Source organism: Acipenser ruthenus, chromosome 1 (assembly GCF_902713425.1).
Source record: "Acipenser ruthenus chromosome 1, fAciRut3.2 maternal haplotype, whole genome shotgun sequence".
In the NCBI taxonomy this organism is placed as follows: domain Eukaryota; kingdom Metazoa; phylum Chordata; class Actinopteri; order Acipenseriformes; family Acipenseridae; genus Acipenser; species Acipenser ruthenus.
In genome coordinates, this window is record NC_081189.1 from 26,096,580 (window position 1) to 26,111,332 (window position 14,753).

The 14,753-nt window shown below is 35.4% G+C and overlaps 1 protein-coding gene and 1 long non-coding RNA gene across 4 annotated transcripts; one reads left to right on the top strand and one right to left on the bottom strand.

Moving 5' to 3' along the window:
• Positions 1–1,476: 1,476 nt before the first annotated feature.
• LOC117394153 (uncharacterized) lies at positions 1,477–4,339 on the bottom strand. The gene is made up of 2 exons (XR_009328511.1): positions 3,409–4,339; positions 1,477–2,488 (listed from the first exon to the last, which is right to left on the bottom strand). It is a non-coding gene; the product is annotated as an uncharacterized LOC117394153 (long non-coding RNA).
• A 309-nt stretch (positions 4,340–4,648) lies between these two features.
• On the top strand, positions 4,649–13,179 carry LOC117416584 (coiled-coil domain-containing protein 112-like). 3 transcript variants are annotated; one of them, XM_059022694.1, is made up of 10 exons: positions 4,653–4,921; positions 7,651–7,779; positions 8,476–8,597; positions 8,904–8,993; positions 9,206–9,281; positions 9,636–10,026; positions 10,583–10,999; positions 11,327–11,422; positions 12,112–12,230; positions 12,356–13,179. In XM_059022694.1, exons 1-10 carry the CDS (start codon positions 4,881–4,883, stop codon positions 12,384–12,386), a joined length of 1,512 nt encoding a protein of 503 aa, XP_058878677.1. In that variant the 5' UTR covers positions 4,653–4,880; the 3' UTR covers positions 12,387–13,179. The 3 variants fall into 3 exon arrangements, with proteins under 3 accessions (XP_058878686.1, XP_058878677.1, XP_058878683.1); XM_059022700.1 differs by having other exon boundaries at positions 4,654–4,922; positions 7,655–7,779; XM_059022703.1 differs by lacking the exon at positions 8,904–8,993 and having other exon boundaries at positions 4,649–4,921.
• Positions 13,180–14,753: the final 1,574 nt, after the last annotated feature.

Here is a 14,753-nt window from a genome sequence, read left to right on the forward strand (position 1 = left end):
AATCAAAAACTAATCTTGAAATAATTGTGTGAAGGTAAACATGTTTTTTGTTTACATGTTAAAGTTATTTTTTATTGTTTATAAAGAATCAAAAATAAATATTGCATTATGAATATTACATTAAGATTTTTGTGCTGAATGTTATTGTTATATCATTTTAAATTTAGTAGCACAAAGTATTTTGTCTTTATTGAATACAGTGTTAAGCAGAAACAGTTATTGTGTACTCATGTATTGAAACCATGCTTTCCATTTTGTCAGTGGTACAGGACCAGATGCTTAAGTTGTCCTCTCCTGGCTGGCCTCATTTCTATTTTTAGTACTGAAATCAGCCAGTCAAGAAGTCAAGAAGCAGGTATGGTGAGACAGTAATCATTTAAATGGGAGCAGTGCACACACACAAGTCAATTATGGTTCTGCTACAGGATGACAGATATGAAGTCTTAGTGTGCAGTCTGTCACTGCTCAATTAGATTTTGAGAGGGCTGGGATCCAAACCAGGGTCCTGTGGGCACGTGGCAGGAGTCTGTTTCATTAATCCAGTTTTATTAATGTGTGTTGAAGTGCAGACAGAAAAAAAGGATGTGCTACAGCTGTGACGAAATAGACCCATAGAGAACTCCTGCTGTTTACATTGTGTGGATAAAGTAGATTCGCCAAACTGTTAAGGTTGAGGCTTGACCACACTGTTAATTGACGGTTAGTCAAATAATCCTGTAGAGAACCAGTTTAAATTAATTCATCAGACCGCTTGGTAAATCCCTCAGGACCCAATCTAAGGTGCTTCATTAACCAGGTCAATGTAATAACTTCAAATAAACACCAAACACCAAACCACAGTAATCCAAAATAATTGTAGCAGTTTAAAGAACAAACAAAAACTGTCATGAAGATTTAATACGCCTATGTCTGCTAAACCTGCTTGAAAAAACAAACATTCAGCTGTGAAACTGGTCTCAATATGCTTATGTATCAGCACCCCCTGCTGGAAGATCATGTGTCCTGCTGTAAGTGATGAGGTGCTACTCACGCGTGGCTCTTTCTCATGTTCCAAACAGACATTGAACTACTTGAACACCTAGGTAAATAAAGTAAGACTCTCTTCAGCTCGATTCAGTAATTGGTTGGAACAAACCCCTTGACCAGAACGGATTGAAGGTGCCACTGCAACATACATTTAAAGAAAGCTAGGAAAATATTTGAATTTATTTTAGAATAAGTTATTTACAAATCCAATCTTAAAGAGTAAGTAACAGGGTTCTGAAAAAAAATAGTGTTACATGTCCCCACGTGTTGCTAGAACTGTTTAAATAACATACTTGTAATTTTTTTTTTCATTGCTACATCTCGACAACATTTTACACATAACTTTAAAGTCTGTTTTCAAAATGTTGTCAAACAGGTAACACAGCAATAACTATCCATGATGTGGTACGAACAGAAAAGCCAGAGCACTTCATGTAATGTTTTTTTAAAAAAAATTTATTCGTTCTTCCTGCAGTGATTTAGAGGACAGATCTCTAACCCCAGTGCAGTAGAGAGGCCATTTGAAAAGAGCCTTGAAACAGACTTTAGTTATAAGTGTAAAAAGTTACTAGGATATTACAGGTCCATTATTTAAACAGTTGTAGCTGCGTATAATGATATATTTTTTCAGAAAACCGCTACTTACTCTTTAAGGAATTAAAATAATCATCTTGCATTGTGATGCAAATAATACATTTATAATTATATATTTTTCTCATTTTTATTTTGGAGTAATGGGTAAAAACATTGTATTCTCTGAAAATGATTTATTTGAGAGTTGGGTGTTTAATTAGCCAGTAGCAGTACTATACATCAAATAATTATGTGTATTTAAGTAGAAAAGCTCAAGTAATTGAAGGCAATAAGAAACACAATGTGAATGGCATTCACTACAAAAAGGCGGGCACCATCAGATCAGTGGAAGCTCCTTAGAGAAGGCAAGGGAGAAAGTGCCGCCTCAAAATTTCAAAGTGTCTTTCGATTGTAGCAGTTTTCGATGATTGCTCTTTTAAATAACAAATAAAATGAAAGACAGCATTTCATTATTCAAATGAAGGTAGTCCAGCCATTTTCCTCACCTTCAAATCATTATCTTTAAAAGATGTTTCATCAAATGAAAATGACTTGATTGTGCTTTCTAAACGATCATTTTCTCCTCTCAAGGCCTGACGCTCGCTTTCTAAAGATCGAATACAGTCTCTACAGTGTTCACTTTCACACTCCCTCGCCTTTACTTCTTGCATAGGAGGTACAGGGTCTTGTAACTCCTGCTGTCTGGCTGATAGATCCAGGAGCCCTGCCACTGCTTCACTCTCCTCCTCTCGCCTCTTCCTCCTCCTCTTCATTTCCCTACCCTCAAACCTCTCCATGTCTCTGGCCCTCTTATTCTTCCTAGTAGAAGGTGTATGGTTGAAGATAGACGGCACATAATCAGGGGACAGGGGGTTATCAGACTTCTTCCCTGCAAAAGGTAGAGACACTACTTATTTACAGTTTGCAGACATACAAAATGCAATTAGCTCAGAAATATCAGTTTTATGTTAAATGTAAGCATTATCCCCCCCCCCTTTGCTTATATGTTACCAATTAAGAAAATACAAATGGTCAATAGTTTGTTTAAAAATACAGTACTAAAGTGAATTATATACAGTATTTATATGTTGTTTGTATGTAAACTTTTAACATATTTCGTCAAATAGACTTAAAATAATGTATATGGCATTTTTAGTACAGACTAGAGTATTATAACTGTATGGGGATTTTAAAAACACATCATAATTTGTTCTACTAAGAATCATTAACTAATCTGTAGATTTTATGTTCCCGTAAAATCAACTTCAGCGAGTGACAGGTAAACGTTTAAGCCAAGAGACTGTACTACTAAACTATGCTGTGTAAAAATGAGCGCAGCATTAACAATATGTTAGTTAAAGTACGTGCATAACGATTTCTGTTCAGTTTTCAACTAAGTAATATTATTATTTATTTCTTAGTAGACGCCCTTATCCAGGGCGACTTACAATCGTAAGCAAATACATTTCAAGTATCACAGTACAAGAACAGCTTTTTTTAAGTAGCCTACAATTACATGTAGGCGAATGCAGTTTTCATTACTGGGCATTTAAATATGTTATAAACTGAGGGTTCTGTGATTTCATACTGAAGTTAAGTAAAATAATGTAGTTTAATGCATTCTGTTATATTTTAAGTAAAGATTGTGAATCAACAACCCGTGTAAGCTCCGTAAGTGTATAAATATTTCTGAAAAATCGGTTATACATTAAGCGTGTTACACTTTAAGAATATGAACAACAACAACAACAATAATAATAATAATAACGTAAGACCTTAACTACCTTCCAATATATTGCTGATACTAACCTTTTATAAAGTGCTCACTACACAAACGTGTGTACTGAGTTGGTCCAGTCGGTTTTCGACTTTGGGTTCCGTGAATCAGTTTTTGCTACTCTGTTAATGGCTGAAATCCACTTTTCCCTCCTGTCTGGCTCAGCAGGAATCCTGTAGAAGGATACTCTGAATTGTTTTCCTCTTCTGTTGGTGCACCCAACAGCACAACACACATCTGGCATTGTAAAATCAAAAGTGTAACGACCGCTCTTAGTTATAAGTTGTCTGCCCGCCAATGCATTTTTGACCTCCAGTGGCCGCACCGTGCTGTGATAACGTCACATGAAAAACCTCAATTTAGTATGATGATGAGTGGTGTTGAATAATGGAAATTGCATTATTCTGTTTTCGCATTCAGTTTTCTGAAGGAGATTTTAGAAAGTGACCAGAAAAAAAATTCATCATAACAGCAAGAAAAATGTTAAAACTTGACAGGAAGTTAAATACGAAGCCAGCATGTTGTTGACATGCGTGTATGACGGGAGTTGTAGTTTTCCTCTGCATTCCTGCTGATTGGAAACACCTTTCCGCGTGTACCAGATAAACGACTATTCCCAGAAGACACTACGCCGGTAGCGTTAGTAAATATTTTCAAAGTTTCATGTTATGAAAGGGTGCGTTGTTAAGTTCACCGCTGCATGCACCGGTGTACCAGATTCACCAAACCGTTGTTAAATTCACCAGGGGTTGCTCAACGAAATTGTTAAATTCAGCGGGGTTGAGAGTCGGTGAACTGCAGCAAAACCAAAACGGCCGCTCCCACTGTGGAAGTTTGTCTTGTACGGAGTTATTATCAATGTAATTGTAGATTCAGATACGTCATATATTTTGAAAATGAGAGAGAAAACAGCTTTTTTTTTATCGTGTATGTTTTTTTGTCATTTTATACTTAAAACAAATGTCACAAAGTTGCGAAAAGTGGGCGAACTATATGAAAGTGTATCCATTAATATATTTATATGTATATATTATATATATATATATATATATATATATATATATATACAGTTGCAGGTTAGCTGTCTACATTTTAATGTAACTACAAGATAGCTCCTAATTAGTCGGTTAAAGATAACTAAACCTTCGTTCCAATAAGCTTTCAGCCCCCACAGGTCAACCACAGCCTTGTTGCATGCCGCAGCAGCAACCTTTCCATTATATCTGCTATGTTGATTCAACAAACTTGTTAAATTCCCCGCACCGCTGCGCACCAAGTGATGTCACTTCCGACGCAGCGATGCAGAGCACCGATGAATTTAACAACGCACCCATACCGCTTGCTTTCAATGGGAACAGGTGTTGTTCATTTCAATATCTTGTTAACTCTCGTTGTTTCTGTGCGTTGCAACAAAACAGGAACTGGGACCACAGGTTATATCAATACGCGCTAACCGTCAGCAACACGATTTAGTGGAAATAAAGTTTTACAATTCAAAATAAAAATGGCTGCCCTAACGACCACAGCGTCCAATGATACCTTCCAGGTAAACATAATCAGATATTTAACTTTTTTTGAATTAAAATATAGTCCAATACAGTATTTAATGATACAGTTTAAAACTGAAACGTGTTTTTTTTTTTGTTGGTAAATATTTTGACTGGGAGCACGATGATTTGTTATAAAATCAAATATGACTAGGTCAAGTAGCTGCTAGGCACTGTTGTATTGTGTAGTTTACCAGAGCAAGTCTGTTAAATACAAGTTGGTGGGTCTCTTGTCTCTGCACAGTTGCGTTTATAAACGTAGATAACATACCCTCCAACATTTGAAATTAAAATAGGTCCACTTGTGTGACATTACGAGAACAAGCGGCTCGTACGGTAGTGAGCGACCTGCTTCCACGCGGGTCTGACACGACATACCCCTCTCAGAGCATTTTTTAAAATGTTAACTATAAAATATGCAATTTCCTGCAACCTAGAATGTACATTTTTACATTTAGATACAACAAAAGTCTGTATCTGTTTCATCGTGTCTCTCAAAATGTCACTAACAAATTATATAGAGAAGAAATGACAGGTACCATTATTAGTATTTTTTTGTTTTTTGTTGGGATACATTGTATGAGAAGCAAATTGTGGCAGGACTGCAACAGTAGTACTGTCAGTACTAAATTGGTAGCTTACTGAGTAGGTTACCAGTTTGTATTATAGCTCCTTAATCTGTAGAATTGGCATGTGATGTGGATTTTACTTAGTATAACCAGAGAATAAGTACACCATTTTTAATGTTGGTTCATTGCATTCCTCTTTATTACCAATATTGCCAGCTGCCATTACATTTTACGGGTACGGACCACTTAATCGCATTCAAAAATAGAAAATCCTGCCAAATTTTGTCGTTAAGCTTTAATGCGTGATTTTAAGAACAACAGAGAGAAATACAAAAATTATTAATTTATTTATGAAATATAGGTGAAAACCATTACTGCGTATTACCTTTCAGTACAGGGCGGTGAGTATCGGATGGAGTAGCCACTAGAGGGTGCAAAATAACTTAACTCGCACACTCAAACACAAATTTCTCATCCTTGACCTTTATTATATTCATTTAAAGAAGAAAAATAAAATACAGCTGTAACGTTATAATTAAGGCCCTTTTGAAAATCACGGGAATGTTCTTTAATAAATAGAGGTAAATGCACTGTCATCATCAAAATCAACGTTAAAGTTATTCAAGAACTTTACAATAGCTTCATAGTTTACAATAGTTCCAGTACGTCAGATGCATGTTCACCATTTAGGTTTTGCAAAATAAATACAATGTGTAACCCATTACTGATCTTGGGCATCAGTCGACTCGTCAGTGGTCACTGACAAGCAGCTAGACTGTTTTACCAATTCCATAATCTCTCGGCAACTTTAGGTAAGTATTCATGTCTCAGCTGGGCTGATGAAGGAACCATTCCACCTTTTGCTACACAGTCTGAAGAATTTACATAACTTTTTTGGTTGTCCAATTTTTCGAGAGAGATATTTGCGCAAACAAATGCCTCTGTCAGGTCAAAATGTAATGTGTTTAGTGCTTAACGGTTTTCAGTGGACTTTCGGAACATGGAAGTCATCGTTTTTTGTTTCTTTGCAAGTAAAGCAGTCGCAGTACTGCTCTGGATTTCCGCCTTTCTCTTTTCGGCGAATACTTGAATCTAAATGCCTGTCAACAGCCGATTCTCGGTAGTGAGCTACAGTAACATTGCAGGACGTACAGAAGAGCTTACCTCCATCGCTGTGTAAAACTCCTGCTGGATACTCCTTTACGTGATCTGCTGCAGACACATTTTTATCCTTTTTAATTTCCCGCCTAGATTGCATATAGTCACATGACATAATCACTGTACAGCACTATGTGCTTTGCTAATAGTACACGCAGGCAGACAGCAGAGCTGTACAGTTTCGATAATGTGTTTTTTTGTATGAAATACATATAATTATGAAATTTATTTTTATTTCTTAAGAATATTGTAAAAAAACAAAAAAAAAACAAAAAACAAAAACGTGGTATTGGGCTAATTTCATGATTTTACAAAGGGCCTTAGTCATAAGGTGCAGAAATTAAATGTCGTTACTTTGTCGTAACTCGGGGATAATTATGGATCTAAATGGGTGAGGAAGGCAATGACTGAACTGCCTTAACATAAATACATTTAATGAGGGTGGTTCTATAATAACAGAATATATATGAATGGACTGCCTCTACCAATATCTTTGCTGTCTGGTAACTATCTGTCTCTAGCAGGCAGTACCATGGGGATGTGACGCTAGCACAAACATGCCTCTAGAGACCTGGCAGGGCTGTGCAGGAAAAAAAAGTCTTCAGATAAAGCTCAACATTCAGTACACACAATCAATGTGTGGGGATTCGGTACCAAAGTTAGAAATCAGGTATTGTACCGGTTAAATCGGTACAGTTGGAGGGTATGAGTTAACTGATACATTCTGAAAAGGGAATCGTAAAAAGTGGATTTGATTAAGAATTAGCAAGCCTATACTTCTGGTTTCGTTTTATGTTATATTATCCTTACCTTTTCATTCTGGCAATAGTTTTATTTCATATGCATATTATTGTGAATATAAGTTACTGTAAACTTAATAAAGCTTTGATTAATAAATCGTGAAAAATTGTTTAATTATGGTGACATTTGAACGGCTGAATATGTCAATCCAAATTGTCAATGTATTTATTTGTTTTACCTGTATTAACTTCTATTTGTTGGAGGATGATGACGCTTTCCAGCCCGCTGGCCGTCATGACAAACACTTTTATATCCAGAACTGGAGAGAGAAAGAAGCACAGGCTAAGAAGGTTGAATTCATCCGGGAGGCAGAAAAACTGAAAAAACAGTATGTCCATTCATACAATAATATACAGGTCCGGTGGGCAGAACAATATAGCTGGGTCTATGAAAGGCTGGTTAATAAATACATAATTCTACATAACCCTTTCCATATATTTTTACACACTGCATCTACTGTCCTTCGTATGAGACGTATAACCGAGGCAGCAGTTGTTGATGCATAGTTTGCGCCCTCGTGTCTAAGTCGCTTTGGATAAAAGTGTCTGCGAAATGACAAATTAGTAATACTGCATTCTGTAGCATGCGAAACATTTTAAGACTAAGGTCCTGCTTAAGAGGCACACATACGTTCTGTTAAATGTTTAATGTAGAATGAAGTTCCGATGCTTTCCAAACTAATTCAGTACAACGTTTTTTTTTTTTTTATTATTATTATTATTATTATTATTATTTATTTCTTAGCAGACGCCCTTATCCAGTGCGACTTACAATTGTTACAAGATATCACATTATTTTTACATACAATTACCCATTTATACAGTTGGGTTTTTACTGGAGCAATTTAGGTAAAGTACCTTGCTCAAGGGTACAGCAGCAGTGTCCCATACCAGGGATTGAACCCACAACCCTCCGGTCAAGAGTCCAGAGCCCTAACCACTACGCCACACTGCTGCCCTACTACGCCACACTGCTGCCCTAATTGATCCATTGATTTCATTGTCATTTATTGTTTTAATTACAGGATTGCAAAACTTGAAAAAGACCAAAATGCACATCTTTATGTCAAAAAGAAAGATGTCAGAAATGAGTTTGGAACACTGGAAGACTTGGAACTCAAACTGACAAATAGTAGAACAATGGAAAGTAAGCTTAATACTTTAAATGGAGGACGCTAGTGCTAAGAAACAGATTAGCCATAAAATCTAGTTGTGGTAGCATTAGTACTCCAGGATGAAGTCTAGCCTTACAACATGTTCATTAACCCTGTATGTATGTTTTCAGTGATAGTCTCTTGAATATTAACTTACTTATTGTTCCCATGTATTGTTTGTTTATATAGATAGATAGATAGATAGATAGTTATATATATATATAGATATATATAGATATATAGATATAATGTGTATATGTATAATATATAATGATGTGTGTGTGTGTGTTTTCTTTAAGAGGCTAAGCTTCAACAGCAACTTGCCAAAATCCATAACAGTGTGAAGAGATTCCAAAGACAGCTGAAGGATGTAAAGCCAACCCCAGAGTGTACGTATATATATATATATATATATATATATATATATATATATATATATGCATGGCTTGTGAAAGTGTGATTTAGGTTTTAATAGCATTGTATGCTGGTAAAAGGAGAATATTTGTGTTGAGCATTGTAAAAGATGGGGAAGAAAAAAAAAAGAATATTTTTATTTTAATAATTTGGCTGTATTTAAATGAACAGAAATATTGTTTTATAGTTGTGGAAAAGCTCAAGGAAATAATGGAGGAAGTTGAAAATGCCATAAATGCTTTCAAAGAAGTGCAACGACAAAGGTAAGTTACTAAATAAATAATAATACTGTACATGATGAAGAACATGTAGTAATTCATAAATAAATGAATACATATTTTACAATATCTTCTTGTGTGGAGAACAATTCATGCGTCATTCTGTATAAAAATTGACCAGTGATTTTCTTTTTCTTTTTTTTATTTTTTCATTATGAAGTCATGGAAGGAAAGCATATTGATGCATACATATTTTATTTGCATATAATATTTATCTACTGTACATAGATGCTACATGCTGCAGAAATTTGCTATTTTTCAGTCTTGTCCTACTTGATCAATACAAAAGTAGGAGCTTGTTGATTTTAAGAACTCATACGATCAACTGTCTCTTTTCAGTTATGAGGAGCTCATGAAAGAGGAGAAGAATTCCTCTCAGGAAATCATTGCTCTAGAAAAGAAGTTTGAGACGTGGGCCTTGGCTGTGTCAGCTGCTCCAAAAAACTGCCCATCTCTCCTAGCTAAGGTCCCATTAGCCAAAACCATTGATGATGATCTACCAGCTGAAGTAGTGGAGTTTGAGAAGTTCTTGCAGCAGACTGGAGAGCGACAGGGAGGCTGGGATGATTACGATCATCAGAACTTCTTAAAAGTTTGGACTAAGCACAATGGCAAGACTGGGTATATGAAGGAGGCCTTGCTGTATCTGCCTGGAAGAACCCAGGAAGACATTCAGCTCCATGAGAATTGGTATCAAGAGTTTCTATTTCTTGAAGAAAGCAAAAAGGAGGTAGGGGACACACATTTTAATCAGGACATTCTTTTATATTTGAATCTGTATATAGATTCCAGTCTTGCATATTAGCATGCAGTGGATGTCTGTTGTTGTGATGTACTTTTTCATGAAGGCTTTACAGTTGTTGTGAAAGATCGATCATACTAACATACTTGTTCTAATTAATGTAGTGTTTGTTGAACTTTTCATATGTTGTTAGTTTGTAAAGCTTCGTGAGCTGTACATATTTTTAAATGACTGCAGTGATTTTGATGTACTGTACATTCAGATTTATTTTCTTTAAAAATGATGGGACTGATCACAGTTAACCATGGTCATGAAAAATCTGTTTTAAGAAAATATGTCATCACTCATTCAGCAGAGGTGTGTGCGAAAAAAAAAAAATCAAATAGTAAGGAGTGGAACTAATCGAAACATCTACTATTTTATGTGTCACTGTAATTGATGTCCATGTTGAGATCTTTCATATTAATCTTATTAATCTACTTTTGTGAAAAGGTTCTTTTGAGGCAATACATTTACATCAAAGCTATTTAAAAATGTCTTCTAGGCTATTCAGAAATGGAAAGCTAAGAAGCAACTGGAAAAAGAAGAACTCCTTAAGCAGAAAGATAAATCAGAGGAAGAGCTGAGGCAAGAGCAGCTGGCCCATGTAGAGGCACAGCGTCAGAAAATTGAGCAGGAAAGAAAAGAGAGACAGACAAGACTCCACACTTGGAAGAAGCAGAAGGAGCAGGAGCGCACCATGGAAGAGAAGCAGCAGCTCCGAGAAGAGGCAGAGAAAAGGAGGAAGGCCAAGGAGGAGCAGCAGCGGCAGCTGGAGGTCAAGCTAGAGGTGGAGGCGTATGTCCGGCAGAAGAAGGAGCAGGAGGAGTTTCTTCGTCTTGAAAAAGAGATGCAAGAGCAGGCTGAGCAGGATGAAAAGAGGAGACAGGCTGCTAGAGGAATCACCAAGTTTCAAGAAAGAGTAAGCCTTAGCAGTGTTGCTATTACCACAAGGAATAAGGGGATATTGCATACATATTAAAATATTGAGTCTGGCCTAACCTGTAGCCTCATTTGGCACAGTTGTCTGTAGAAACAACAATAAAATATACTTATTTGCAAAGCCTCTGATTTTCAGAATGTGATTTTTAACGGTGTCCATTTGTGTTTTTTTTAAAGGGTCTTTGTGCAGTATTGGAAACCTAGTATTCCTTATGTAGTGGAGTACACTGGTTAGAAGATCAATATTGCAATTGCAAGTGAAGGCTACAATTTTAAATGTTTACTTTTATTTATTTATTTTTCCCAGGATTTGCACAAATTAGAGGCCAAGCTGTTGGAGAAACGAGCAAAAGAGGAGGAAGCTGCTGAGCGTGAGGACAGACTGGCCAAGTTGAAGGAGAAGGTAATGACATAAAATAGCAGCTGTATGACAGATGGTAAAGTAATTGACACACCTGAAGAACCCGTACCCAGCCTAAAAGAAATATCCATGCAAACCAGATGCCAACAGGACTCCTAACTTCAGGAGCCTCAAATATGTCTGGTTTAACTGAAATGCACATATTGTAAAACCCCATCACTATGACATTTGTATTTAAAAGCAAGTGTTAAAGTTTTAACTGCATTAATAGGACTTCTTGCTAATGTTGGATCTATTATAAATTCATGACTTGGCATTCGATTTATTTAGTTGGTTATTCAAGCTGACACACTATGCTTTAAATTAGGTAGACTGTTTTCCTTTCATGATTTGTACATACTATTGTGACAACATTTGCAGATAGGCTAATATTGTCTCTACTTTTCTCAAATGTTTTATTTAATAGAGTTTAAAGAAACTTTACCATGGCTGTCCTGTAAGTTTGGATAAACACATTTAAATGTTCATTTAAAGAAAAATAAATAAAGAACATTACTTAATGTAATATTAACTGTGGGAATAATGAAATACACATAGTCTTTTCTGAGTTCTATAAATTCTATTTCCTGAATTAAACATTTGGGTTATATTTGTAAATGTCTGTATTTGATATCCGTTTATTAATCAAGACACTCCAATATCATTTGTATATCTCTAAACTATTGATTTAGGTTGAAGTTCACATAAGCAGAGACCCATCTAGACTATGGAGACCTACAAAGGGATGGGAAGAACGCACCAAACAGATTGGACCAACTGGGGGAGGACCATTGTTACATATACCACAAAGGTTAAAAAAATAAAAATAAAAAAATAAACTGATAGTAAAACAAAACATAGATTTAATTTAATAATATTTGTTTTACTAATATATTGCACCTTTTTTTTTTTTTTTTTTTTTTTTTTTTTTAACAGAGCTGTGCCAAGCTGGAGACAAGGCTTATAGTCAGGGTTCCTATCACAATGAAATAAACTTCAAGATCTTCAGCATAAACTGGTACCATACTATAGAAATGTATTAGTCCAAATGATATCAAGGCTGAGCTCATCAAACATTTTATGGAAATGGTATTCTATATGTTTGGAATTATGTAATGTGTAAGTTATTTTTTAAAGAACTTTGATTCTGGAATCAAATGTGAAAATTCATAACACCATAACAAACCAGTGTACACAGATACAGAGGGTCCTCATAAACTCGTACAAATTGCACAGTACCTGAAAGGTTAAAGATATTTGTACAAAATCAATTGTTTATTGGATCATAAATGCGAATGCAGTCTGAAACTTCTATTCGAGGGTAGGAGTGTATGATAAAGGTTTGGTGAAATATGGTGAATATCAATGAAAACTGGTCATTTTACATTCGTAATCCATTATCTGCCAGGTTGAGTTTCTTAGATCTCTAACTAAATGGAGATGTAGCAGTGTGTAGACAAATTGATTCTGTGTTTCTATCAGAAACATTCCAGCTCTGAAATCCACAAATGCAATTGATATTATTAAATATATATGTGCTAGGTTATATCTTACAGTTCATTCAACTATTACATTTTGAAGTAGTTTTCATTTAAATCTGAAGTATTGGTGTGCAATGAGAAACATTTTACAATGGTCAAACCATATTACAAACAGATGAATGCACTTTGAGTTGTAAATTATTTTTATGAATTTTGTGTATTTTGCACCATGTCATATCTAATCTTGTAAATACTAAAATTGCAAAACAAACTGCTCAATTTTGCCTTTATTTGTGTGTGTTTTGTTTTATTATTTACTGCTGGGGATTCACACACTGTTTTACAAATATCCAGTACCGTTTATCTAATTGTGACAATGTTTTAAGACAATCATTTGTACAATTTACTGAGGTTATCAGGATCTGGGGATATATGACAGAGCCTTTCCTGTCTGTCTGTCCATCTGCCCTTTTAGACAAATTATGTGTTTTGTGTTTGAATATTACGGATAGCGCCAGTTTTGTACAGCTCAGGTTGATGATTTATCTTTCTATATTACTTGTAAAAATGAAACAAAAACCTGTGATAGATTCTGCAGCTGTAACTTACTGATTTTATTGAGGTATGAACCCCTATGACACAATAGGACCGTGTTCAATTGTCGCATTAGCATGAATACCACATTTCCACTGTTAGGCAATGCTCTGTTATTATTTATTTATTCATTAGCAGGTGCCCTTATCCAGGGTGACCTACAGTTGTTACAAAATATCACATTACAGATAAGTACAGTACAATCAGTAGAAAATAAGATCAATTTCAAATAAGAGCAAAATAAGGAATACCGTCAATTACATTTAAGATCGAGTTTGACTAAGACCAGTTAAACTTAGTATAAATATCTGCTTATATGAGTAAAGTCCATTAAGCGCATGTATTAAGTACCGTAGATAGATAACAACGATTTCAAATAAAAGCAATTACAAAAAACGCGAATACGGATACCTATAAGAATAAGAAAATAGACATAATTAAGAGCAGTAGTAGAATATGGCAGATATGGAGCGGTTCAGTGCAAGTACAAGCTGATGCAAGTATTGGTACAGTATAGTCGAGAGGTTTACAGATTATAAAAATCTACAAATACAAACCTTTTGGAAGCAAGTAGAAAGGTGTATCTAATAATTATTAAATATATTAGAAATGAGAGTGAAGTTTTGCATTCAAATCTATTAATATAGATATTGACCCAAAATTACCGTTTATGTATTGTATGTATCTATTATTATTATTATGATGATGTGGTCAAAAATAAGGTTTATGCTTTAAGTAATTGATTAACTCCAGTCAAATTATTGTGACTGTTCTGATTGTTTCCCCAAATACTCACTACCTTGGTTACTGTACACAAACAAAGTTCATGGAACAAGACAGGTCTTCATACAGCACCTGCACATGCTGAAATCAGGACTACAGACAGTCTAATCCTGTGATATAAGTGCATTTGTAATACACGAATAATGCAATGTTTTGGCGTGATCATGGCTAGAAATATAAAGATCGTAGTTTGAGATTATTTTTTTTAACACAGGGGTCCCATCAGACTGCGAACTAGAGACATCTTCATCAGCTTTTGAATCAGTATTTCATACTTACCAACATTTGGAAACTGTTCAGGAGGGACGCTCCGACCTGAGGGGGGTAGGGTGTCGTCATGTGCATCATACACATGGGAGAGTGCATACGCAAAAAAAAACACTCATTATCATATAATAGTATCCCCCCCCCCCCCCCCCCAACACCACACGACCATCATGGTAGTAAGAATAGACACAATGAAGCGTTCTTAGCTT